Source organism: Gymnoscopelus braueri, assembly GCF_963280865.1.
Source record: "Gymnoscopelus braueri genome assembly, chromosome: 11".
In the NCBI taxonomy this organism is placed as follows: Eukaryota; Metazoa; Chordata; class Actinopteri; order Myctophiformes; family Myctophidae; genus Gymnoscopelus; species Gymnoscopelus braueri.
This window is the reverse complement of record NC_137613.1, coordinates 5,969,823-5,994,792: the sequence shown is the minus strand read 5'-3', so window position 1 is coordinate 5,994,792 and position 24,970 is coordinate 5,969,823. Positions and strand designations below refer to the sequence as shown.

General features: G+C 39.6%; 2 protein-coding genes across 5 annotated transcripts in view; both read right to left on the bottom strand.

Moving 5' to 3' along the window:
- Positions 1-6,386: 6,386 nt before the first annotated feature.
- LOC308095088 (receptor-interacting serine/threonine-protein kinase 3-like) lies at positions 6,387-22,280 on the bottom strand. Of its 4 annotated transcripts, XM_080442016.1 has the most exons (11): positions 22,162-22,280; positions 21,357-21,522; positions 14,000-14,333; positions 12,121-12,260; positions 11,978-12,027; positions 11,598-11,753; positions 10,896-10,971; positions 10,762-10,790; positions 10,534-10,599; positions 8,192-8,357; positions 6,387-7,405 (listed from the first exon to the last, which is right to left on the bottom strand). In XM_080442016.1, exons 1-11 carry the CDS (start codon positions 22,169-22,171, stop codon positions 7,015-7,017), a joined length of 1,584 nt encoding a protein of 527 aa, XP_080298142.1. In that variant the 5' UTR covers positions 22,172-22,280; the 3' UTR covers positions 6,387-7,014. The 4 variants fall into 4 exon arrangements, with proteins under 4 accessions (XP_080298142.1, XP_080298139.1, XP_080298141.1 ...); XM_080442013.1 differs by having other exon boundaries at positions 10,762-10,971; XM_080442015.1 differs by lacking the exon at positions 22,162-22,280 and adding an exon at positions 14,854-15,022 and having other exon boundaries at positions 10,762-10,971; positions 21,357-21,442.
- LOC308095090 (receptor-transporting protein 3-like) overlaps positions 6,387-24,970 on the bottom strand; it is a 30,848-nt gene continuing 12,264 nt past the window's right edge. Inside the window, exon 4 of the transcript XR_013934030.1 lies at positions 6,387-6,971. The gene's annotated coding sequence lies outside the window, so the exon portion shown is untranslated. The remainder of the gene's footprint in view (positions 6,972-24,970) is intronic.

The window sequence follows — 24,970 nt, the reverse complement described above, 5'->3', positions numbered from 1 at the left end:
TGAGATGGGGGGTCCGCAGCCAAATACATATCATTTTGGGGGTCCTTGACATGAAAAAGTTTGAGAACCACTGCCCTAGCGGGGGGGGGGGGCAAATCTTTGTGTAATTAGGATATTTCTTTTTTTTACATTAACAACTTCAATCCTAGAATCCCTATTCTGAGGGTAACATTAGCCCAAAAAAAATCGCAGCTCTACAAGCTCGCTGTGAGCTTGTAGATCGGCTATTTTTGAATAGCCAAAGAAATCCAAAATGACAGAGATGCGTTTCCGGATTGAATGGGTTAAGTAGGCTATATAATGTATTTACCAGCGTGATCTAATATGAGAGTGACGACACTGGCATAGACTCTCATTGTAAGAATGGAATGCAGAAATGCTCTGTCTATCTCAATGAGGAAGTTCCAATGTTTGGAACTACAGCCCATAGAGTTATAATATAAATGCTCTGTCTCTCTCAATGAGGAAGTTCCAATGCTTGGAACTACAGCCCATAGAGTTATGATATAAATGCTCTGTCTATCTCAATGAGGAAGTTCCAATGTTTGGAACTACAGCCCATAGAGTTATGATATAAATGCTCTGTCTATCTCAATGAGGAAGTTCCAATGTTTGGAACTACAGCCCATAGAGTTATAATATAAATGCTCTGTCTATCTCAATGAGGAAGTTCCAATGTTTGGAACTACAGCCCATAGCGGCCCGCTTTGCGGCGAGATGAAAGCGTGACGGAACTCTCTCACTTCTATAGCACTGGTATTTACTAGTCGTTAACCCATCAAGGCTTGAGGTCCCGATTCTACAAATGTCTTCTAAAACTGTTTTTCGAAAAAACCTGTGTTGCTATGTCAGTGGTTCTCAAACTTTTCTTCATGTCAAGGACCGCAAAATGTATTTGGCCGCGGACCCCCATCTCAAAATATTTAGTTCGAGGGACCCCCCAGAAGCAATGAGCCTACGAGCTTGTATATCTGCTATTTTTGAATAGCCAAAGTATAAAATAATGCTTTTTAGCTCAAATCTAAAAAATGACACAGATGCGTTGGTCTTCACTAATGCTCATGATAATATGCGACCATTTCTGTCTATTATACTCTGGCTGTGGACAGTTCAGAAAACCCTGCCTACCAGTGACATCATCGATGGGGAATCCAAGCTAATAGATACCGCAGGCTTCCTATTCCTGGAAACTTCCTGGAAATTGGAATCTTGTTTTGTTTTTTTAAAGAAAAACCTGCCAAACGATGATGTCACTGGTAGGCTAGGCATCCTTTAACTATGTAGTGTAGTATGTATGTACAGTAATAGTCATTTAGAACATACAGTAGTGTAATGTTTCTATATCAGTGGTTCTCAAACTTTTTCATGTCAAGGACCCCCCAAAATGCTATGTATTTGGCCGTGGACCCCCGTCTCAAAATATTTTGTTCCAGGGACCCCCCCCAGAAGCAAATATTTGAGTTACAAATGTTCGCTTTAAAATATATATACATTCAAAGATTTGCACACATTTTTATGATTTTTCTAAAATAGCAGATCTACAATCTACTTGTAGATCTGCTATTTTTGAATAGCCAAAATATACGATATGGATAAAGATTGTGAGGCTTTATTAACACATTTTGCTGGGGACCCCTAAGGACCCCTGGGGGTCCCTGGACCCCACTTTGAGGACCAATGGTATATAGTACTATAAAAATGAACGATGTAGAACAGAACTATGTTCATTAACTAGTGTGTGTTGTATACTAGGTACAGTAGTATAGTTATTAAGTAGGCCTATGTAGTGTACAGTATGTAGTATGTAATAGTCATTAAGTATAATAGTATGTAGTATAGTCATTAAGCAGGCTATATAGTACAGTATATAGTACATTAAATACCTAGTTAATAATAAGTATAGAGTGTATGCAGTACGTATGTACTTGCTATAGTCAATAACTAGTAGTCATTAAGTAGCATTATTATAGTTTTGTCCTGGCTGTCTATCTGGGTACTGTATGTTTTAAAATTAATAATAATAATAATAATAATAATAGTCAATAACTAGTAACCATTAAGTATCATTATTATAGTTCTGTATTATAGGTCTGTCTGTCTGTATAGGCTGTTTTAATAATGATAATAATAATAATAATAATAATAATAATAATAATAATAATAATAATAATAATAATAATAAAAACAATAGAAACAGTCCTGTCTGTCTGTATACTGTATGTTTTGATAATAATAATAATAATAATAATAATAAAACAATAGAAACAGTCCTGCCTGTCTGTATAGGCTACTGTATGTTTTAATAATAATAATAAAACAATTGAGTGTGTGTCTGTATAGGCTACTGTATGTATTAATAATAATAATAATAATAATATTAAAACAATAGAAACAGTCCAGTCTGTCTGAACAGGCTACTGTATGTTTTAATAATAATAATAATAATAATAATAATAATAATATTAAAACAATAATAATATTAAAACAATAGAAACAGTCCTGTGTATCTGTATAGCCTACTGTATGTTATGAACGTTAGCCTGTAGCCTTTAGCCTGTCAGTGACAGCAGCAAATCCCAGCCCTTCATATTCACACACATATATATAAATATAACATATAATATAACACATAATATACACTCACACAGTTATTGGGTGACTATCGCAGCAGCACGTCCATTATGAAGCGTCCACTGCCATTCTATCCCGCCGTAGTGCTGGTGTTCCAGAGGCTCCTCCAGAGAGCGGCTGTCGGTGCGCTGCTCTCCCCGCAGAGAGGCTGCTGTCTGCCCGCTGCTGGCCCAGCCTGAGAGCCGCTAAACTGCTCCCATAGGCCGGGGGGGCGCCGCTCCGCTGTGATTGGTTCAGTTGGTGGTGGAAAGTAATCTGTATTAAAGTACATTTACTCAAGTACTGTACGTAAGTGGTTCTCAAAGTGGGGGTCCGGGGGCCCCCAGGGGTCCAGGCAGGGGGTCCCTAGCAAAATCGCTTTATAATCATATGTTATACTTTGGCTATTCAAAAAATAGCAGATCTACAAGCTCATAGCGCGGTGCCGCGCTATGAGCTTGTAGATCTGCTATTTTTGGAAGAATCCCTGGCACAAAATATTTTTGAGATGGGGGGGGGGGGGGTCCGCAGCCAAATACCAAGTCATTTTGGGGGTCCTTGTGAAAGAGTTTGAGAACAACTGCTGCATTTAACTCTAGAACACTAAAGGTTGAATATTATCACACCATTTTACTCAATATAATATATTCCATAAACATACTTCTCATCAAAATATCTTAAAGTACAACAATACATGGCAAATTGAGGTATTCTTCTTTAATGTTTCAATATAAAATATTACACAAAATTGAATAAAAAACTTAATCGATGGGCCCTAAAAAAACAAAGAATTCCAAAAGAATAATATTAATGGAGCTGGGAACTTCTTATTCGGTCCATCCATCCCCTGGGGACATGCGAGCCTTGTCCAGTGAAGACACAGTCTCCCTATACATCATTGGTTCTCAAAGTGGGGTCCGGGGACCCCCAGGGGTCCTTGCGGGAGTTAAAATGACAGCTAAATTGACTTGAGTATTTCCAATTTTCGATACTTGTACTTCTACTCCACATCTCAGAGGCAAATATTGTACTTTTTACTCCACTACAATCATTTGAAAACTTTAGTTACTAGTACTTTATAGATTTAGATTATTATTCCAAAACTATAATACAATAACCTTCAGCCCTATAGATTTATGCTCTTTGAAAATAGCCGATCTACAAGCTCACAACAATGCCTCGCGATGCGACGCATTGTTGTTGAAACCTGTTGAAATTGGACATTCTGCATAATGAGTAATTTACTTTTGGTACTTTAAATATATTTTGATACCAGTACTTTAATACTTGTATTCGAGTAAATGTTGAATACCGGACTTTTACTCGTAACAGAGTATTTCTATAATCTGGTATTGATACTTTTTATACTTAAGTAAAAATAATATGGGTAATTATCTCTTCAAAGATCTCCCAGAAGAAAACAATGCAACTGTCAACAGTCAGTGAGACAATGTGGTTGGTTGTCGCCGATGACAACCACACCAATAGCCAATCATAGCGCGTCTGACCCTTCCGGGCTATGGGATTCTACAGGTCGCTTCTGTTGTTGTTGCCAGAAGCGTATAAGAGAGAGTTATGATGACGCTAGCGTTGACTCCCATGTAGGAATGAAATGCGGAAGTGCTCTGTCTATCTCAATGAGATAGTTCCAATGTTTGGAACTATAGCCCAGAGCGTGACGTTACTCTATCTTCAACACTCTGGTTGTTGCTGCCAAAAAAAAGAAAAAATAACATACTGCGCACGCGCGAAGCAAATGTCGCCAGACGGCGTGGCATGTGATTGGTTAAATGTGTAGCTCTGGTTCATAGCGTTAGAAGGAGTTCTCCTTAACGCTATGTTACTTTCTAGCTGTTGTCCCCACAGCCCCGGTAACGCAGGCTGCGCAGCCTCTCGTCTTTAGTAAAAAATAAACAATACACTTTCGCTTCTCACCAAAACAAAGACGGTTTTAATATGTTGAAAGCCTACATACTTTAGTGGGAACACTCGGAGCCCCCTAGCCATGGTTCACATGACGCTTGTATACAAGCGTCATGGTGCCGAGTCCCCCTGGTCTAAAGTTTTGTTCGATTTTTTCACATTGCCATCTCTCACATAAACATAAACGTTCAGATTTCAAATATAAAGTGCTTACCACCGAGCCACGGATGTTACAAGGCGATGCGGACCGCGATGAGTACCCGTATCTCCCGTATTGTTCAATAAAAAGCATTTTAATCCCATCGCCGGCCATTTTCTCCAAATTGTCTCCGATACTTTCAACCATGCGACACTAATGGTTGGGAGGTGTATTGCACTCTGATACATTACAAAACAAAAAAAAAAGAAAAAAGAAAATGGCCGGCGATGGGATTAAAATGCTTTTTATTGAACAATACGGGAGATACGGGTACTCATCGCGGTCCGCATCGCCTTGTAACATCCGTGGCTCGGTGGTAAGCACTTTATATTTGAAATCTGAACGTTTATGTTTATGTGAGAAATGGCAATGTGAAAAAATCGAACACAACTTTAGACCAGGGGGACTCGGCACCATGACTGTCATGGTATGACAGTCATGTTTCAGGGCTAGGAGCCCCCCATCTCACGTCTCAAATACACTTTTTGACCAGAAAAGAAAATATTTCACGGAGAGGAAAACATGTTTTAGTTATTCCACTGCGCCCCCTACAGATCCAGTTAATGGAATTTTTCTATTGACCATATTTTCCTTCCGGTGAAATATTTTATTTTCTGGCCAAAAAGTGTATTTTAGACGTGAGGTGGGGGGGTTCAGAGTGTTTCCACTAAGGAAAATAGGCTTTCAACATCTTAAAACCGTCTTTGTTTTGGTGAGTAGCAAAAGTGTATTTTATATTTTGACTAAAGACGAGAGGCTGCGCAGCCTGCTCTACCGGGAGTGTGAGGACAACAGATAGAAAAGTACCATAGCGTTAAGGAGAACCCCTTCTAACTCTATGGACCAGAGCTTGTGATTGGTTAATGTGTGGGTGCGCTCGTTTATCCTGCACCGTTCTGTTGTTATCAGTGGTGGGAAAAGTACTCAAATGTTTTACTTAAGTTAATCAACCATTAACAATAAAAGCCTGGAGATCGAGGCTAATCAACCATCAACTTACTGATTGATTGATTGATTGATTGAATACTTTATTAGCAGTTTGCCCCCAAAAAAGCAAGTACAGTTCAAAGGTCTGCTATTAAAGAGGAAAATCAATATCAATACTGCAATGTAGAAATACTCTATTACAAATAAAAGTCCAGAATAAAAATACAAATTACTTGAGTAAAAGTACAAAAGTATTGGTATCAAAACGTACTTAAAGTACCAAAAGTAGAAAGTTCTCATTATGCAGAATGTCCAGTTTCACAAGGGAGGCATATGTTTAAAATGTATTAAACATCTTTTGAAAATAGCCAAAGTTTGAATAGGGCTAAAGTGGTTAATGTGTGTTTTGTAATAATAATTCAAATCTACAAAGTAACTAGTAACTAAAGTATTCAAATAGTTGTGGTTGAGTAAAATTACAATATTTGCCTCTGAGACCCACTTTTACTGTAAAAGTATTGACATTTGGAAATGCTCAAGTAAAGTAATAGTACCTCAACATTGTAATTATAAGTACAGTACTTGAGTAAATGTAATTAGTTCCTTTCCACCAGTGGTTGTTATGAATGAGACCGGATCAGCATTCACTATCCTCCCCTATTAGCTGTCTGTCGTTGAAATGGAAATAATAATAATAACACACAAACAAAATACTGCATGTCTATTAAACTAACATTTATTAGAAGATACAGCATATGGCAACAGCTGGCAAACATTTTGGAAGAAAACTATATTTAATAACATCTTAATGACATAGGATAGAGGTTAATATAATCAAAAACAGAGTGCAAAAAAAAAGCATTTAATCCAACATCCAACACAGAACGCATCAGCTCTGAGCCCACATACACAGTACAAATGGAATTCTGGGCAACTGTTCATACCTGACCCCCCAGTAAATTAATGAATCAATACAAAAATATAGGCTATTATTTATTTATTTATTTGAAGTTCAGCAACGTCTACAAACTAGGCCCCTGTTAGGTCAGGGCCAGTGGTGGGAAAAGTACTCAAAAGTATCAATACTGTAATGTAGAAGTACTCCGTTACAAGCAAAAGTCAGTGAGTAAAGTACAAAAGTATTGGTATCAAAATATAGATAGTATACTACCAAAAGTAGAAAGTACTCATTATGCAGAATGTCCCATTTGACAAGTTTTCAAATGTATAAAAATCTTTTGAAAATAGCAGATCTACAAGCTCACAATGCACATCGCCTCACGGACCCCTGGGGGTCCCCGGAGTGGACCCACTATTGAGAACCAAATTAGATGTAATTGTGTGTCTGTGTTTGTCTAGTCGTCCTGACAACAGATGCCCGCCAGACAGGCCTCACACAGATCTTCCTGGTGAGGTTTGGTCTTGACCTTCCCAGAACACACTGACCATCCGCCATTATCATCATCATCATCACCATCACCATCATCATCGTCGTCTTCATCATCATCTTCTTCTTCCTCGTAGCAGTTCTTCAGTATCTTCCCAAACAGGTGGCTCAGGGTGTTTTCCACTACTTCATCCGTAAATCCCGGGAGGACGAAGCCGTCGTCAGGGCAGCCGCGACACGCCTGCCCAAAGGGCCTCATGATCACCGTCCCGCGGCCGGCCCCGCCGCGCAGCCGGTACCGAAACAAGACCACCACCCTCGCCGAGGTCCATTCCCACGAGCAGGGGCTACAGTGGAACCTATATGGGAGGTGGTGGAGAGAGAAGATACAACATGCACATCAGTCAGTGGACACACATACACACACGCACACACGCGCACAAGCGCACACACGCACACACTCACACAAACCCAATAACCGTTCATTACCTGTATGCAACTGTTTTAACTGATTGTCTTTTTTGTTGTTCTTATGTTGATATGCGTAATGGTAAATGGTAAATAGACTGCATTTATATAGCAGCACTTTTCTCCAAAGTGCTTTACAATGTATTTCACATTCACCCATTCACGCAAACATTCATACACCGATGGCGGAGGAAACCATGCAAGGCACCAACCTTCTCATCGGGAGCAGTTAAGGGTTCAGTGTCTTGCCCAAGGACACTTCGACACATAGCCAAGAGGAGCCTGGAATCGAACCTGGAATCTTCGGATTCCAAGACGGCCACTCTACCAACTGAGCTACTGCCGCCCCATTTAGCCTGTTATTGGTCATCCTGATCACATGGGTTCACAAAAGTTCCAACATGATCTTGAGGGGAACTTTTGTGAACCCACGTGATCAGGGTGGCCAGAGCCAGGCTCTAAAATGATCCCTTCTTGTGTATCAGGGCAATATAATACCTTTAGTGGCATGTTATCAGAAACATCTTGTACAGTATGTGAAACCACACTTTTCCAATAACAATGATTCTGATAGTACACGGGTTATTGGTGAGATACCCTTTCCCAATAAGATAATGTACTGTCTGTCTGTCACCATAAACAAGTGACTGTGTTATGAACAAATACATCATACATACTTTCCAAAGGCACAGTGGCTGTAGACCTTCCAACCTTTTCTCCGCTCCTCTGTGGAGATGTAGTCTGTCTGGCTGTAGGTAAAGTTCAGGCTCCACGGGTCTTCAGTGTCCAGCTCTGAATCCAACATGTTATTAAAGCTGTCCAGCCACTGCGACGGGATCCAATCTGTACAATAAGACAATATTACACATTATCTTTTTCTAAACCTAATCTAGGATAATTGATACAGTTATAAAGTTGATTCCAAATAGCCTACATTTCCTTTACATCATTTTGCAGTAATTTAAACTTTAATATAAACAGTTAAACAATTAATTATTATTAGTAGGATGATAATCATTAACGAACTAATGTCTGGTATTTTCTACTTCTTAGTCTTACAGTACCTCTGCTCATTGTCCTTGATGTTAAAGATATGGGAGGAAATCGTCTTCAAGGGAATGAAAAGGCGTCTATTTCGAATTTTACCTTAATGTGTATATGGCATTCTGGTGATCTATGATCTATGTTATGATCCTCCCTTATCTGGCAACAGCAGTATTCTGGAAAACTAAAGCTAAAGAACTCTGCTTTCCCTTTCCACTCTGCCAAATCCACCAGTACAGTACAGTACAGCAGTGGCGTACCCACCATAGAGGCAGGGCCGCCTGCCCAACTAAAATCTAGCCTCCCCTAGAAAATAAAGTAAAAGACTGAAAAACAGGAAGTGAAAAAAATCCAAAGAGAATAGTGGCCGTCGGACCTCCTCGTCCATTCACAAGGGGAGGCAGCCAATCACTACCGTATCCATTCAGCAGAGCGACGTCGCCTATAGTGATGCAAATGTATGCCTTTATCTTCAGAAAAAAATCTCGCCTGCCCTAAATGTAATTTCTGGGAACGCCACTGCAGTACAGTACAACATCACTAGGTGTCACTGAGGTAAAGCAGTTCCTCCAGAATCAGAGCACAGCGAGACACCCAAGGGTGCTGCCAGCAAACTGACAGCCACATCAAACCCCCCACTAACACTAACATAGACACCAAAAATCACACACAAGTTGAGAACCACTGATCTAGAATGGTGACATGATATGGCAGTGAAATACTCTTCAATAATAATAATATATGTGCCAAAAGACACAAGGTTGAGCTGCTTAGCAACTTCATTTCCACACATACATTACATCAACACCTTTTTTGCCAAATGGCAAGATTCTTGACTAATTTGTCTGGCAGGCCGCTATGGTAAAGTACAGGCTGGCAAGGATCAAGCACCTTGTGGTGGCTTTTGGCTCTTTCTCCATCGTGTCACTTACTTACATGATTGGCTATCTAGTCAGGTCATAGGAAGTAGAAGTATCATTCAGGATACTATTCCACATTGCCATTAAGTCAGTATTTACATTCCTTTGCATTAGGAGATTAGATATATTATGTCACACTATTATAATTATAAACTGTTGTCACATACACTGTGATATTGTACAATATGCAGTGAGATGTTTGCTGGTGTTCTCCAGTGACTGCAATAAACATAGTTAAACCAAAAAATACTTCAAAGGACCGGAAAGGCACATCTAATCTGAGACAATACGATCTAAGAGCTAAGGAGAAAAACTATTCCCTAATCAATGTACAGTACACTATACAGAGTGCTCAATCCAAGAAGCTATATACAATACAATGCACAGAAAGTGATGTAGTGGCAGCGAGCCTGATTTCCTTGGGCAGGGCAGAGCAAGTGTATAGGCTCACACAACATAGGTGAATTAGCACAGAATGAAAATTCTGTAAATAGACGACTAGAAAACCCCGAAAAGCTGTGCATATGAGCCGCGAATCCCATGGTGAAATAACACGGGTTGCAACCTGGAAGCAGAGCAGTCCCCACAACATGATTTACGATTATGTGCCTATCGGTATATAACTCAAACGGCGCTGAGTAGTCTCAAGCGAACGTCGCAGCGTTCAGCACGGCAACTCGCTCACTTTAGCTCACTCGGTGGTGCTTCGCGTGGCTCCAGTTTGCTTGAGACTGCGCGCCTCCGACATGGTAGAAGTCAATGGAAGGGATACAAGGCGGCTATGCACAGGTTTTCTAGGTGTCTATGTACGGAATGACGTCTGTGCTATTTCGCCTATGTTGTGTGAGATCGGGTAGGTATAGGAGCTCGAAAGCCCTTTTGTTTCTAATCTGAACTTTGGAATGACCGGCAATGCTTTGCCTGAGGATCTAAGGCTATGCATTTGCTCATAGAGGATGAGAAGAGATCTCAAATGTAGAACTAGACCTGGCCTTGGACATATGTCAGGTCCTCTTTGATTTGTACACCAGATACCTGACACTGCTAGTGCTCACCCTCTCCACTGGGGACCCCGGGGGTCTCGAGGGGGGTCTGCTGCCTACTCCCAGCGTCCAGTTCTTCTGTGTCAACAGAAAACAAACCAGTGTGATACTACAGGCGTTTGCAGAATGTATTTAGTAACATTTCGAGGCTCCAAGCTCTTCCTCAGATTTGGTCTGAGGAAGTTGTAACATGTACACTATATAAATGTAAAAGCTGTATACTGATCAACATGGACTCACGTCTGTTTGTGCTCCCTGGAGGAACTGGATAACCTGACTCTGCCAGATGGGGGCGGTATTGAGTATCTAGTTTCTCGAGAAACAAATGTGACGAAAGCTTCTTTGGATCTGGAAGCGTCAGGTTAGGAACTGGAGGCATCATTTCAAAGACAGCAGCAGCGATTCCCTTCTTATGTGTTGAAAAAACACGACTTGTCACTTCAACGCATTCTGAAATGAAAACCACCATTTAATGCTCAAAGCAAAAGCTAATCTATTACCTAAATTAGTGTATCAATTTTGGGCAAATACTGTATGTCTAAAGTATAATTTGGAATTAGCTGTAAATAGATTTTAGATATAGATTGGCCACTATAATACATTTCTCCCATATGCTGTTTGTTCAAAATTAAGCTTTTGTGAAAGTTCAACAAGGAAGAGATTTCCACTGTTTCATTCTTTTTACTGGGGATTAACGCTCTGTTCAAGCATGAAGCTAAGCACAAAGCTAACAGCAATAATAAGGTGTGTCTGAGATTATGACTGACAACTGCCTGTTTTACTATTCCTTGTTTGCCGAAGTATATGGTTTAATTATTGATAATCATAAATACATTGATATTCTTTTCAACTTGAGCTCTCTTTATGGAAGCATATTTTGGCCATGTTTTGTATATGTATTTAACAACTTGAAATAAGTAATGTAAATAATATGAAATATAATAGTATGTCTGACTAATAGTATGGGACTGTCGGGTCTCTGCTCTTCATGTAAAGTGTCTTGAGACAACTTGTTGTGATTTGACACTTTAATAAAATTGAATTGAATTGAATTGAAACTACAAAGGTAGATTTACCTCTAAATGAAGGCCTCTTATTGGGCTCAGGGTCCCAGCATCTCTTCATGAGGTCTACCAGATCTTTTAATCCAGCTGCCTTCCTCACATCTATTTTGTGAAGATCGGGTCTTTCTCCCCTTCGAATCCTGTAGGTCAACACGGACTGATCCATCCCTACATAAAATACAGGAAACATATTTGTTTTTGTGTGTGTGTATGTGTGTGTGCGTGTGCGTGTGCGTGTGCGTGTGTGTGCGTGTGCGTGTGCGTGTGCGTGTGCGTGTGCATGTGCGTGTGCGTCTGTGTCTGTGTCTGTGTGTGTGTGTGTGTGTGTGTGTGTGGGTGGGTGTGTGTATGTGTGCGCGTGCATGCGTGTCTGAGTTAATCATATACTGTACCTGGATAGGGACTCTCTCCAGTAAGAATGTTCCACAGAACTATACCATAGCTAATAAAAAGGGGGAAAGCATTAGTAAAAGCTTTTCACAAAATAACATTTATTTGATGACTCTGTATCAACAGCATTCATTCTAGAGTTCACCTGTAAACATCATAGGAGCGAACACGGCGGTATGTATCTCTAAAAGCCTCAGGGGGGGTGTAGTTTGGGGTATATCCTTTGTTTTCACCGTTGGTCGACCTAACACTGTTGGACACCGTAGAAAATCCAAAATCTGCTATCTATTGAAAGAAAAAGAATAAAAGAGCATTTTAATAATACAAATAATAAACTTTATTTGAGACATTTATATTTATACTTTATTTGAGACATATATATTTTATATTTTAGACATTTATGTTTTTATCTAAGCAGCGCAAGACCACCAGATTTATGAACAGCTTCCACCAGGCTACCATCAGACTGTTGAATAAGAGTATAAGACCTGATCACCACCTGTCACCAGGCTACCATCAGACTAGCCTCGATCTCCAGACTTTTATTGTTTAGTTTTGCTAAAAAATAAAAGCCTGGAGGAACGCGTCGGTGTACCCCGGTATAGAGCATCGCAGTTCCCGCCCACTTCCTGGTTTTTCGTGGTGCCGGAAGGAACAACTCAATGCATTTTTCCCATTGACATTTCCAAAAATATTTATATCTATTAATTTAAGCCTCGAATCAAGCCATCATGACATGACATGAATCATGACCATAAAACGTTTTTTTCTGTTATTTTTTTTATTTTATATTTAATTATATGATATACTATATTTAATAAATACCCTTTGTTTTGCCGTTTTCAAAAGAAAATAATCACAGAATCAAACGTTTTATGGTCATGATTCATGTCATGATGGCTTGATTCGAGGCTTAAATTAATAGATATAAATATTTTTGGAAATGTCAATGGGAAAAATGCATTTAGTTGTTCCTTCCGGCACCACGAAAAACCAGGAAGTGGGCGGGAACTGCGATGCTCTATAGGAAATGTTTCATTTCCCCAACCAACCAGAGTGCAGTGGGCGTCGCTCGTTATGTTGTGTTAACGGGGCGGGGGTTGACGGACAGATCGGTGAACCAATGGGATCAGGCGCAGTCTCTCTGCGCCTCTATACACCCGCCCCTCTATACACCCGCCCCTCTATACACGAAATCAGGAGCGTTGGTGCAGCCTACCATCAGACTGACTGTTGAATATGGCCTGATCACCTCTATCAACTGGAACACTTTACTTCAAACTGACTGTCTCTATACTGCCTCCCCCTGGTCAGCCAGGGCGCCTGATGGAGGGGAAACTGGTTGGAATAACGTGTTCCTTCCACACACTACGTCCAAACCGGGGAAACTCCCCCCTGTCGGGTGATAAGAAGGCTTGTTCTCATGCATTGAAGGAGGCATGAGCTCGGCTCTGGGCTCTCCCTAGAGAGCGAGTCGTTATAAAGTTTGTTTATCTTCCGCTCTGCAGCTGCCCATTTTGGGCATGTCATTATAGGCCACGTAAATAAATAAATAATTGTATTCGAATTCGAAATGTCGAAAACACCAGATCTACAATCTCTCAACATGTCATGATGTAATGTGTTGTGAGCTTGTAGGTTGTCTTTTAAAACATTTTCTTTGTGGCTCAGTGGTTAATGCAGATATACTATCATTGTAAAATGTGCAGCACATTGGCATAGACAATATGGAACATTAGGAGTTCATTATGTATTGCTGGTAAAGAATCATTGATCACTTATTTTCTATATCTGTGGCAAAAATTAAATATCAATGAAAATGTCCATCTACACATTAGGAGTTCATTATGTATTGCTGGTAAAGAATCATTGATCACTTATTTTCTATATCTGTGGCAAAAAATGTATATCAATGAAAATGTCCATCTCAAGCTGGCATGGTGATGATCCATGCCCACACACAGACATAAAGGGTGTTCACTGATTTATTAAAACACTGTAGGTGAAATGCATGGATACTGTACCTTGGCATTTAATTTGGCATCCAGTAGTATATTGCCTGGTTTCAGGTCCATGTGTACAAGGTCTTTCTTACTGTGGAGGTAGTCCATGGCCAGAGCCACCTGGTTAGCCAGACGGAAAGCCAAGGGCCAGGGTGGAGGCTTATTAGACAGGGTCTTCAGAAAGGAGTGCAGGGAGTCTCGCTCCATTAGCTCCATTACTATACCATGTCTCTTATTAGAGCCCATGGTAGGGGGACAGCCATGGTACATCCCGTAGGCCCTGGGTACATACTGGTGGTCTGCAGCTTCCATGTATTCAGCCTCTCGACACAGGGCAGCATACAAGGTACCAGAGCTGCAGTATGGCAGGGGCCAGGTGAGGAGGAAAGAGACAGCAGGTACAATCAGTTACAGAATACTGAAGATTATGAAATAAGTGATTCATGTAAATCAACCTGATTCATAATGTTTATCTCCGCCAGGCCAGAACATCTTTTTGCTTCTACAAATCTACACATTTTGTCCAAACCTCACAAAAATCCACATTCTCTCTGTAGTCATGTGATCAAGATGTATCGGTCAGATTTGTCAGATTCCATTCCAATTGGCTATGAGTGTTTTTGTTTTCAAGTTTGTAGGATGGGCCCGCTTTGCACAAAATGCTATGAATCCCAGGTTGAGGGGCCTTCAAACCACTTAGGGGGCGCTACAAACGTGAACAGTTGCACCGTCTGTTGTACAATCTACTACCCCCCGCATTTCCTGATGCCTGCACTATACAACTGACACAGCCATGGGTAGGCAACCCGGCCTGGTGGAGATCTGCTCTCCAAAAAGGCCACTTTTATCTATATTTTTGTTCATTGTCATCATACCTATCATCACCATCAAGCAGCTTAATGACCACAATGCCCAAGTCCTTGTGTTTGGCCTTGTAGACCACTCCACAGCCACCTGCACACAGGTATTCCCAGTTCTTCAGGCTTTCATCGCCAAATGTCTCTCTGCCACCCTGTGCCATCTCTCACCATGAAAGATTCAAATCTAGATGGAAATAATTATAGGGAAATTAATTGCATGTATGCATTTTATCATTGAATCACTGTCATACATTCATAGGTTGTCTGCTGACAATGAATTCATGCTTACTTTGTCATGAAGTTATGAAAGCCATGACCATGATATTTATTCACAACACAGGCTACAGTATATATAGTATTAGTTTCAGCCTCATATGCAAGTAGGACACTTTAATATTTATTTTATCAGAGTATGATGGCAGACTCCATTATGTCAGGTCTGTCAGGTCATTTATCCAAGGTGTCTCTGTCAGGTCAGAGCTTTGGCATGAATGAATTGTCGTGGTTATTACATTTGTTGTTAAAGCACTTAGTCATTCATGCCAATAACAGCCCCAAAAGCATTGTGTTTTAGTGTTCTGCTTGGCTGCCATAATTATCATTTATAGTTATGTTGTTTTAGATTTCTTTTCAGTATTTTAAAGCTAATATGATTTATTTATTTCATGCAAGTTGAGCTGGAAGTGCCAATTGATTCATTTCATGCAGATTACAACTATGGTGTCCGGTATTTCCAATGCATTATAATGTTTGTCTCCCATCTTTTTTTTTTTTTAATAAGAACTCACAAAAAAACAAGAAAAAGTCAATGAAAGGAAAAAAAAAATTTATGTAAATAATTACATTAAAAAAACACTGGTTTTCCATCACATATGTATGTTGAAGCCTTTGAATACCCTATTTCGACTAGCAATGAGCGGCTATGTGCAGTGCACGTGACGTCATTAAAATAGAGCTCCACTACTAGCTCAAAAATCCACACAGCACATCCCTGCTAACAAGGCAACGAGAAGCATTTACTGAAAATATTGACAAATCTTCTCTTATAGGGGTCCCTGGTTCATAGTATTTTGATGGTCTGTGGTCAAATACGTGGTCAATAGCTGTAGAATACAACTCTCGTAGACGTATTTATGATTCTGACGTTTTCAATCTAGAGAGTTGTAGGGTTCACGCCGCATGGACACAAGGACTTTCAGCAGAATCAGCACTATACCCCGTAGACACTCCAAACATGTACAAATTGAAAATAAATGTGCTTACCCCCACGCACCAAATGTTAACTCTCGCTACGGGGTAGTAGTTTAATGTAATAACCCATATCTTTCAAAAAAGAAGTGTTTTAATGCCGTCTGTGGCCGAACGCCATTTTTTCACCCTCGTTTACTTCCCGTTTACATTGAGTGTAATTACGGGTTTCACCAGATGGGCGCGTCACTACCGCCCATTGGGAACTTCCGACAGAATCGGCCACAGACGGGATTAAAACACTTCTTTATTGAAATATATGGATTATTACATTAAACTACTTCCCCGTAGTGAGAGTTAACATTTGGGGCTTGGGGGTAAGCACCTTTATTTTCACATGTTTGGAGTGTCTACGGGGTATAGTGCCAAAACTCTCGTAGATTGAAAACGTCAGAATCATAAATACGTCTACGAGAGTTGTATTCTACACTGCATGTTTCATGTCAACAACACAAATGAAAACGTTTACGTAGGCCTATTTCCTCGTCATTTTAACACAGGTTCACCTTTCGGTGGCTTATTAAAACGTTAAACAACTTTGACAGTTACTTGCTCTACAATTGCAACATCGTTATTTGTAATGACATATACATATACATTACGTTAGTCACTGCATTAGTAGGAGGCCTAGCCTTGGATCACACGGTGATCTGTCATGACCGTCATGGATGATCTTCAAAATAGTGTTTGAGCTTTCTCCCTTTCTGGCCCTTACATCTACATGAAAGCTTCAGATTTCAAATATAAAGTGCTTACCTCATGGCCACGGATGTTATAATTATGTATGGGGCATCAGAAGTACCCGTATCATCCGTATTGTTCAATAAAAAGCATTTTAATCCAATCGGTGGCCATTTTCTCATAGAGTTAAATTGTATCAGAGTGCAATACACCTCCCAACCGATAGGGTTGCGTAGTTGAGAAATAATGCATAATAATATATATAATGCGGCGAGAATGGCCACCGATCGGATTTTAAAAATGGTCTAGTACTTTTTCCACCACTGTGTGAAACCACACTTGCCCAATAATAATGATTCTGATAGTACACGTGTTATTGGTGAGACTGTGTTATACATATATACATACTTTCCAAAAGGCACAGTGGCTGTAGACCTTCCAGCCTCCAACCTCTTCTCTGCTCCTCTTTTCTACTTCTTAAGTCTTACAGTAGCCTACCACTGCTCAAAATTGTCGTTGATGTTAAAGATATGGGAGGAAATCGTCTTCAAGGAAATGAAAAGGCTTATTCCGAATGTTGCCTTATTGTGTAACTCTGACACTCACCGTGACTTAACGGCTAACTTATGATCCTCCCTTATCTGACAAAATGTTTGTTCAGCATTAATATGGAAAACGAAACCTAAGAACTCTGTTTCCCTTTCCTGTCTGCCAAATCCACCAGTACAGTACAGCATCTACAGCAGGGGTGTCGAACTCATTTTGGTGTCCGGGCAAGATTGGTCAAATGGTGACTTGAGGTGGGCAGGAACCAGTTGCGGACGCACATGCGCGCTCACACGCATTCAGTTATACAGCATTGTTTTTCAATCTGTTGTCTTGTCTTGTTATTATTATTATTATTATTATAAACCATTTTAAGTACAATAATTCAATTTGAAGTTAAACAATACCTGGTAATGTGTGTGGGTGGTTAAATAATTACATTTATAGAACAGTGGTGTAAAGTAACTAATTACATTTACTCAAGTACTGTACCTAAAGATTTGAGTTTTACTTTACTAGAGTATTTCCAATTTCCAGAACTTTTACTTCTACTCCACTACATCTCAGTCACTGCTATAACTACAGTATATCACTTTAAAAAATGTTTTATGAAGATTAGCTACTTTAATTATTTACATTAAAATCAAACAATGCAATTTGTAATGAGCCCATCCATTTGAAATACAACAATTAAATTCATTACCTGGTAATGTGTGAGGTAATGTGTGTGGTTATGATAATGTTCTCATCAGAACGGCCAATAACATTTACATTTTTTGTTTCTGTTAGCTAATGTGTGCCCATTGTTCTCAGGTTTCAGCTATAGATCACTGTACACAACATTCTTTTTATGCAGGCATACCTTCAACAAGGAAACTATATTATATATATATATATATATATATATATAGACATAAAAAAGTTAGAGAACCACATATTATAGCAACATAAGTGTTTCAGAAAACTGTTAGGATTTAGGAGACATTTGTAAAGATTTCCATGATTTTTCAAAAATAGCAGATCTACAAGCTCATAGTGCGAGCTCCTCCTTTCCTTTCTTCGTGTGTGTGTGTGTGTGTGTGTGTGTGTCTGTCTGTCTGTCTGTCTGTCTGTCTGTCAGAGAGAGAGTGTGTGTGTGTCTGTCTGACAGAGAGAGAGAGAGAGTGTGTGTGTGTGTCTGTCTGACAGAGAGAGAGAGAGAGAGAGAGAGAGAGAGAGAGAGAGAGAGAGAGTGTGTGTGTGTGTGTGTGTGTGTGTGTGTCTGTCTGTCTGACAGAGAGAGAGAGAGAGAGAGTGTGTGTGTGTGTGTGTCTGTCAGAGAGAGAGAGAGAGAGAGAGAGAGAGAGAGAGAGAGAGAATACTAGCTAGTTGAATAGACGGTTAACGAGCCAATCAGCCAGAACAGTCCACAGCTGGCTGTGGAATGTTGGCTGACTACCGGGCCATCAGAGGTACTTGCCAGCCAGTGGGGGAGGGGGGAGAGCTGCTTGGACGCTCAGCAAGGCAACGTGTAAACTCCGACTCTGTCTGTTAGAGGTAGTATCAATTCACTATTTGTAAAAGTATTTCGCGGGCCGCACTGGACCTTTCCGCGGGCCGCAAAATGCCCGCGGGCCGCGAGTTTGACACCCCTGATCTACAGTATCTACAGTGGTGGAAAAAAGTACTTATAAGAGTATCAATAATGCAATGTAGAAATACTCTGTTACGTAAAGTAAAAGTCCGTAGGCCTAATAAAAAATTGACTTGAGTAAAAGTACAAATAGTATTAGTATCAAATCAAGCACCGAAAGTAGAAAGTAGTCCTATATGTATGAAATGTATTTTAAAAGTATTTTGAAAATAGCAGATCTACATTGTGAGCTTGTAGATCGGCTATTTTCAAATAGCCAATGTTTAAATGGGGTAAGGTGGTTAATGTGTGTTCTGTAATAATAATTCAAATCAAAGTAACTATAACTAAAGTATTCAAATAATTCTAGTGGAGTAAAAGTACAATGTTTGCCTCTGAAATGTAGTGGAGTAGAAGTAAAAGTATTGAAAATTGGAAATACTCATACTCAACTTTCCACCAGTGGTTGTTATTAATGAGACCGGATCAGTGTATCTGCCCTGTTCTCACTATTCCAGCATTCACTATCCTCCTCTATAATAACTGAAATGGAAATAAAAACACACAAAAAATACTGTGTGTAATAAACTAACATTTATTAGAAGATACAGCATATGCAACAGCTGGCAAATATTTTTGGAAGAAAACTATATTTAATAACATCATAATGACATAGGTTAGAGGTTAATATAATCAAAAACAGAGTGCAAAAAAAAGCATTTAATCCAACATCCAACACAGAACGCATCAGCTCTGAGCCCACATACACAGAGTCTATAGTACAAATGGAATTCTGGGCAACTGTTCATAACTGACCCCCAGTAAATTAATTAATAAAAAATAAAAAATAGGCTATTATTTATTTGAAGTTGCGCAGCGTCTACAAACTAGGCCCCTGTCAGGTCAGGGCCCAACAATCTTCCCAACACATACACATTTATGCACGTATACAGGAGCGAACACACACACACACACACACACACACACACACACACACACACACACACACACACACACACACACACACACACACACACACACACACACACACACACACACACACACACACACAACACACACATCTGAACCCCCATTCAAGATTTTTGTTGATTTGTGATTTGTAGCTTGTAGATCAGCTATTTTCACATTTAGTTTGCATTCAAATTAACAACATTTCCCCCAGAAAAGTGTGTCGGGGGGGCAGGTGGCAGGTGCCTGGTGGCTCATCGAGTTAGTGACCAACATGATCTAACCCTAACTCAATAACATTACCTGTTCATTACCTGTATGCAACTGTTTTAACTGATTGTCTTTTTGTTGTTCTTATGTTGATATGTGGAATCTCTGCATCATTATAAATAAGGGTCTCCCTCAATGATCTCTCTGAGGATTTTAAATAAAGGTTGAATGAATGAATGAATGAATGAATGAACATGCTCCTTGAGGAGTTTTGAGGACCCGGGTTTGAATCTGACTACCGGGGTCATGTCTAGCGTGTCTCTCCTCGTCCCGGACTGCTGGCATAGCGGTCCGGGCATCTAGGCTCCAGTGTAGCCTGACAGCACGTCACGGGTTCGAGTCCTGATCCCGACGGCCTTTGCTGCGTGTCTCTCCCCGTTTCCTGTAACTCACTTCACTATCAAGAAAGGCACAAAAAGTTAAAAAAAAAGTCTTCAGCGTGTTTCTCCTCTATCTCTTGCTGCCCTATTTTTCCTGTCGCTCTAATCTACACTCTCAATAAAACCATAAATTCCAAAACAGTTTGTGTTACAATTTTTTAAAAATGTTTTCAGTATGAAAAATATGTGCTCAGCATGCATCTATACTTCAACACAGACAGTAACCCCTGGAACAATAGCCATATAGCCATACAGTATATCCTAAATAGTCTACAGTTGGTACTATGCTGTAGGCCTACTCTTTTCATGTTCTGTATACTGTACTGTATTATACAGTACAGTACAGTACAAAAAATATTTGAAACGCATACATATACAGTCTGTATATGTATGCGTTTCAAATATTTTTTAACACAAGTGATTAGCCTGTTATTGGCCATACTGATCACATGGGTTCACAAAAGTTCCAACATGATCTCGAGGGGAACTTTTATGAACCCAGGTGATCAGGGTGGCCAATGCCAGGCTCTAAAATGATCCCTTCTTGTGTATCAGGGCAATATAATACCTTTAGTGGCACGTTATCGGAAACATCTTGTACAGTATGTGAAACCACACTTGCCCAATAATAATGATTCTGATAGATATCCTTAGCCTGGCAAGGCAAGACTAATATCACTGCAGCAATTTTTTTTTCAATGGCAGATTCGTCTGGAACCAGGCTAAGAATTCTTTCCCAATAAGATAATGATGTACTGTCTGTCACCATAAACAAGTGACTGTGTTATGATGAACAAATACATCATACATACTTTCCAAAGGCACAGTGGCTGTAGACCCTCCAACCTCTTCTCCGCTCCTCTGTGGAGATGTCGTCTGTCTGGCTGTAGTTAAAGTTCAGGCTCCACTGGTCTTCAGTGTCCAGCTCTGAGTCCAGCATGTTATCAAAGCTGTCCAGCCACTGCGACGGGATCCAGTCTGTACAATAAGAAAATATTGCATATAATTATTTCTAAACCCAGTGGTGGAAAAAGTACTCGAAATTTTTACTTAAGTAAAGGTATCAATATTGCAATGTAGAAGTTACAAGTAAAAGTCCAGAATTCAAAATTTACTTGAGTAAAAGTACAGAAGTATTGGTATCAATGCGACGCGTTGCAAGCTTGTAGATCGGCTATTTTCAAATAGCCAGGTATAATATAGGGCTAAAGTGGTTAATGTATGTTTTATAACTAATGTCTGCAAAGTAACTAGTAACTAACATTTTCAAATAATTGTAGTGGAGTAAAAGTACAATATTTGCCTCTGAGATGTAGTGGAGTAGAAGTAAAAGTATAGACAACTGGAAATACTCCATAAAAGTACCTCAAAATTGTACTTACTGTAAGTACAGTACTTGAGTAAATGTACTTAGTTACTTTACACCACTGTCTAAACGTAATCTAGGATAATTGATACAGTTATAGAGTTGATTCCAAATAGCTTACCTTTCCTTTACACCATTTTGCAGTATTTTAAACTTTAATATAAACAGTTAAACAATTAATTATTAGTAGTAGGATGATAATCATTAACTAACTAATGTCTGGTATTTTCTACTTCTTAGTCTTACAGTACCTCTGCTCATTGTCCTTGATGTTAAAGATATGGGAGGAAATCGTCTTCAAGGGAATGAAAAGTCTATTCCGAATGTTGCCTTAATGTGTAAATGGTATTCTGGTAACACATGATCTGTGTTATGATCCTCCTTTAATCTGACAACAGCATTAATCTGGAAAACGAAAGCTAAGAACTCTGCTTTCCCTTTCCAGTCTGCCAAATCCACCAGTACAGTACAGTACAGTACAGTACAGTACAGTACAGTACAGTACAGTACAGTACAGTACAGTACAGTACAGTACAGTACAGTGTAACATCACTAAGTGTCACTGAGGTAAAGAGGCAGTGGTGAAAAAACATTTTTTACTTAAAGTATTTCATGACCGGCAGCGGTTCCGGTAGGAGATACAAAGGAGACTCTTTTTTTTTGTCTCCTACCGGAACCGCTGCCGGTCATCAAATTATTGGCTTAGGAATGTGACAAAAACAAAGAACATATCCATGAATTCAAGTCTCCATGGGGTGACTAATCGTTATAAAAAAGGCATTTTTTGGTGGGGTGAACTATCCCTTTAACATGAATCCAACATATTGATAGAATAGAAAACATGATATTGTCATACTGACTCAAGGGAGGCAAACAGACTCTCAAAGTTCCTGCACTGTGCAGTTAGGGGGAATAAAATGGACCATTGCAATGTCACACCCCCACCCTTCTAATAATAATTCAAATTGATCCCACGAGGCAAATTCGGTTTTACCCAGCTGATTGCTATACCCACAGAGGAGCAGCTGGGAGCTCAGTGTCTTTCTCATGGACGCAATCACATTGCCAGGCCCAGGATTTGAACCCAGGGCTTTTTGTTTCCAAGACAGGCTCTCCACCCATTCAACTATGGCCACTCCTTTGAACAACACAGTGGTTTTCAAACTCCTTCATATCAAGGACCCCCAAATTGATATGTATTTTGCTGCAGACCCTCATCTGAACAGATTTTATGCCAGGGGGCCCCAAAAGAAACTCGCTTGCCTATGGCACCTCCTGACCTCCACACATTTCCACATGTTTCTTTAGTGCTTTTAAGTGTGGTGTTTAAAACATGCTTCAGATTAAAGAAGAACCACTGTAACTTCCACTGTCCCTTCACTTCCTTAATTACTGCAACAAAATACATGGCACTACATCTTTTGACATAGGCGTCCACGGCCATATACATATCAATTTGGGGGTCCTTGACATGAAAGTGTTTGTGAACCACTGTGACTAAAGAGACAGCCATAGCTGAATGGGTAGAGCGGCTGTCTGGAGAGCAGAAGGTCACAGGTTCAAGACCCCACCCCAGTATGTGTGGGTGTCCCTTCACTTCCTCTGAGACTAAGTGCGATGTGGGGAAAGGGACATTAGGTGCAGCTGCGCTTGCTGGTGGCTTAGAACTATACAGTACATGTAAGCATATGGATGTTGTAGAAAGTAAATGTTTAATAACTCTTGTTACACCTAGTAGCCTGAGTTAACCTAGTTCATGCATAACTCCATCTTAACCATTTATTTTGTGGGACCAGGAGAATCCTAACTTCTCAAAATCTATTATATTATCATTTTCTGGTTCCATCGTTCCAGACCCCATTATCTTTTCCCATAGAGATTTCCAAAAATATTTATATCAATTATATTAAGCCTAGAATCAAGCCATCCAGGATCCTGGTGATTCATGACCATAAAACATTTGATTCTGTGAGAAGAAAAAAAAAGAAAACCGCAAAACAAAGGGTATTTATTAAATATATTATATCATATAATTAAATATTCAAATGATTTTTTTTCACAGAATCAAATGTTTTATGGTCATGATTCACCAGGATCCTGGATGGCTTGATTCTAGGCTTAAATTAATTGATATAAATATTTTTGGAAATGTCTATGGGAAAAATGAATGTGGTCTGGAACAATGGAACCAGAAAATGAACGCCACTGCTACAGTATGCCCTATATCAATTAATTAATTATATCAATTAATTACCTGGAGATGTTTCATTTTATCAACTGAAGAATTGAGTTCATTCAGGTTCAAAAGGTTCTACGCACCAAACCTCTTTGCCAAAAATAGCATATCTACATCCTACTGGTACCTGCTGGTACTGTATATGCTATATATGTAGTAGATGTTTGTTCCCTTTATTTTACTCTTCTTGACATGTTTTACTGTCCACCAAATCTTTGTGTGATATGATTTTTATTTTTACCTTAACCACTTGAACCCTAGCATCCCTTTTCTGAGGAGACCTTTAGCCAAAAATAGCAGATCTACAAGCTCACAACGCCTCGCAGCGCAGAGCTTGTAGATCGGCTATATTTTTGGCAAAGAGGTATAGAGGTGTAGAGGGGAAAAAAGAGCAGACCAAGTAAAAAAAGCTAGGGGGGCCTTGGCCTAAAGACCCCTGGTGTAGACAGTAATTTGAGCTTGATTGCTGAAAGTAGGCCTACATTTAAAAAAAAGGTTGTGTAGACATTTACATTGTTTCCACCCGTTAGTTATACATTTGTTTTACAAAGTTTAACCAACTAAATTTCATTTTGAAATGGAATTGTTCTGCTTTCAAATTTTTTTTTTTTATCGGGGCCAATTGCATTGTTTGTTTCACCTCTCATACTGTATCATATTTCCTGTAGCCTAATAACCAATAATTAAAGTCAATAATTAAAGTAGCTATTCTTCTTAATAATAAACAAAATGTATAAAGTGATATACGGTAGTTATAGCAGCGACTGAGACAACGGGCTAAAAAACAAAGCCAAGTGACAGCTGTGTAAGTGAACGCACACACA

Bases quoted from the DNA above. Each gene is read 5' to 3' on its own strand.
- LOC308095088 (XM_080442013.1), bottom strand. The intron at 12,261-13,999 runs GTACAGTATCCA...TTCTTTCAATAG, and splicing joins ATGCCAAATTAAATGCCAAG to ATAGCAGATTTTGGATTTTC. The intron at 8,358-10,533 runs GTGAGCACTAGC...CTTATTGTACAG, and splicing joins CGGGGTCCCCAGTGGAGAGG to ATTGGATCCCGTCGCAGTGG.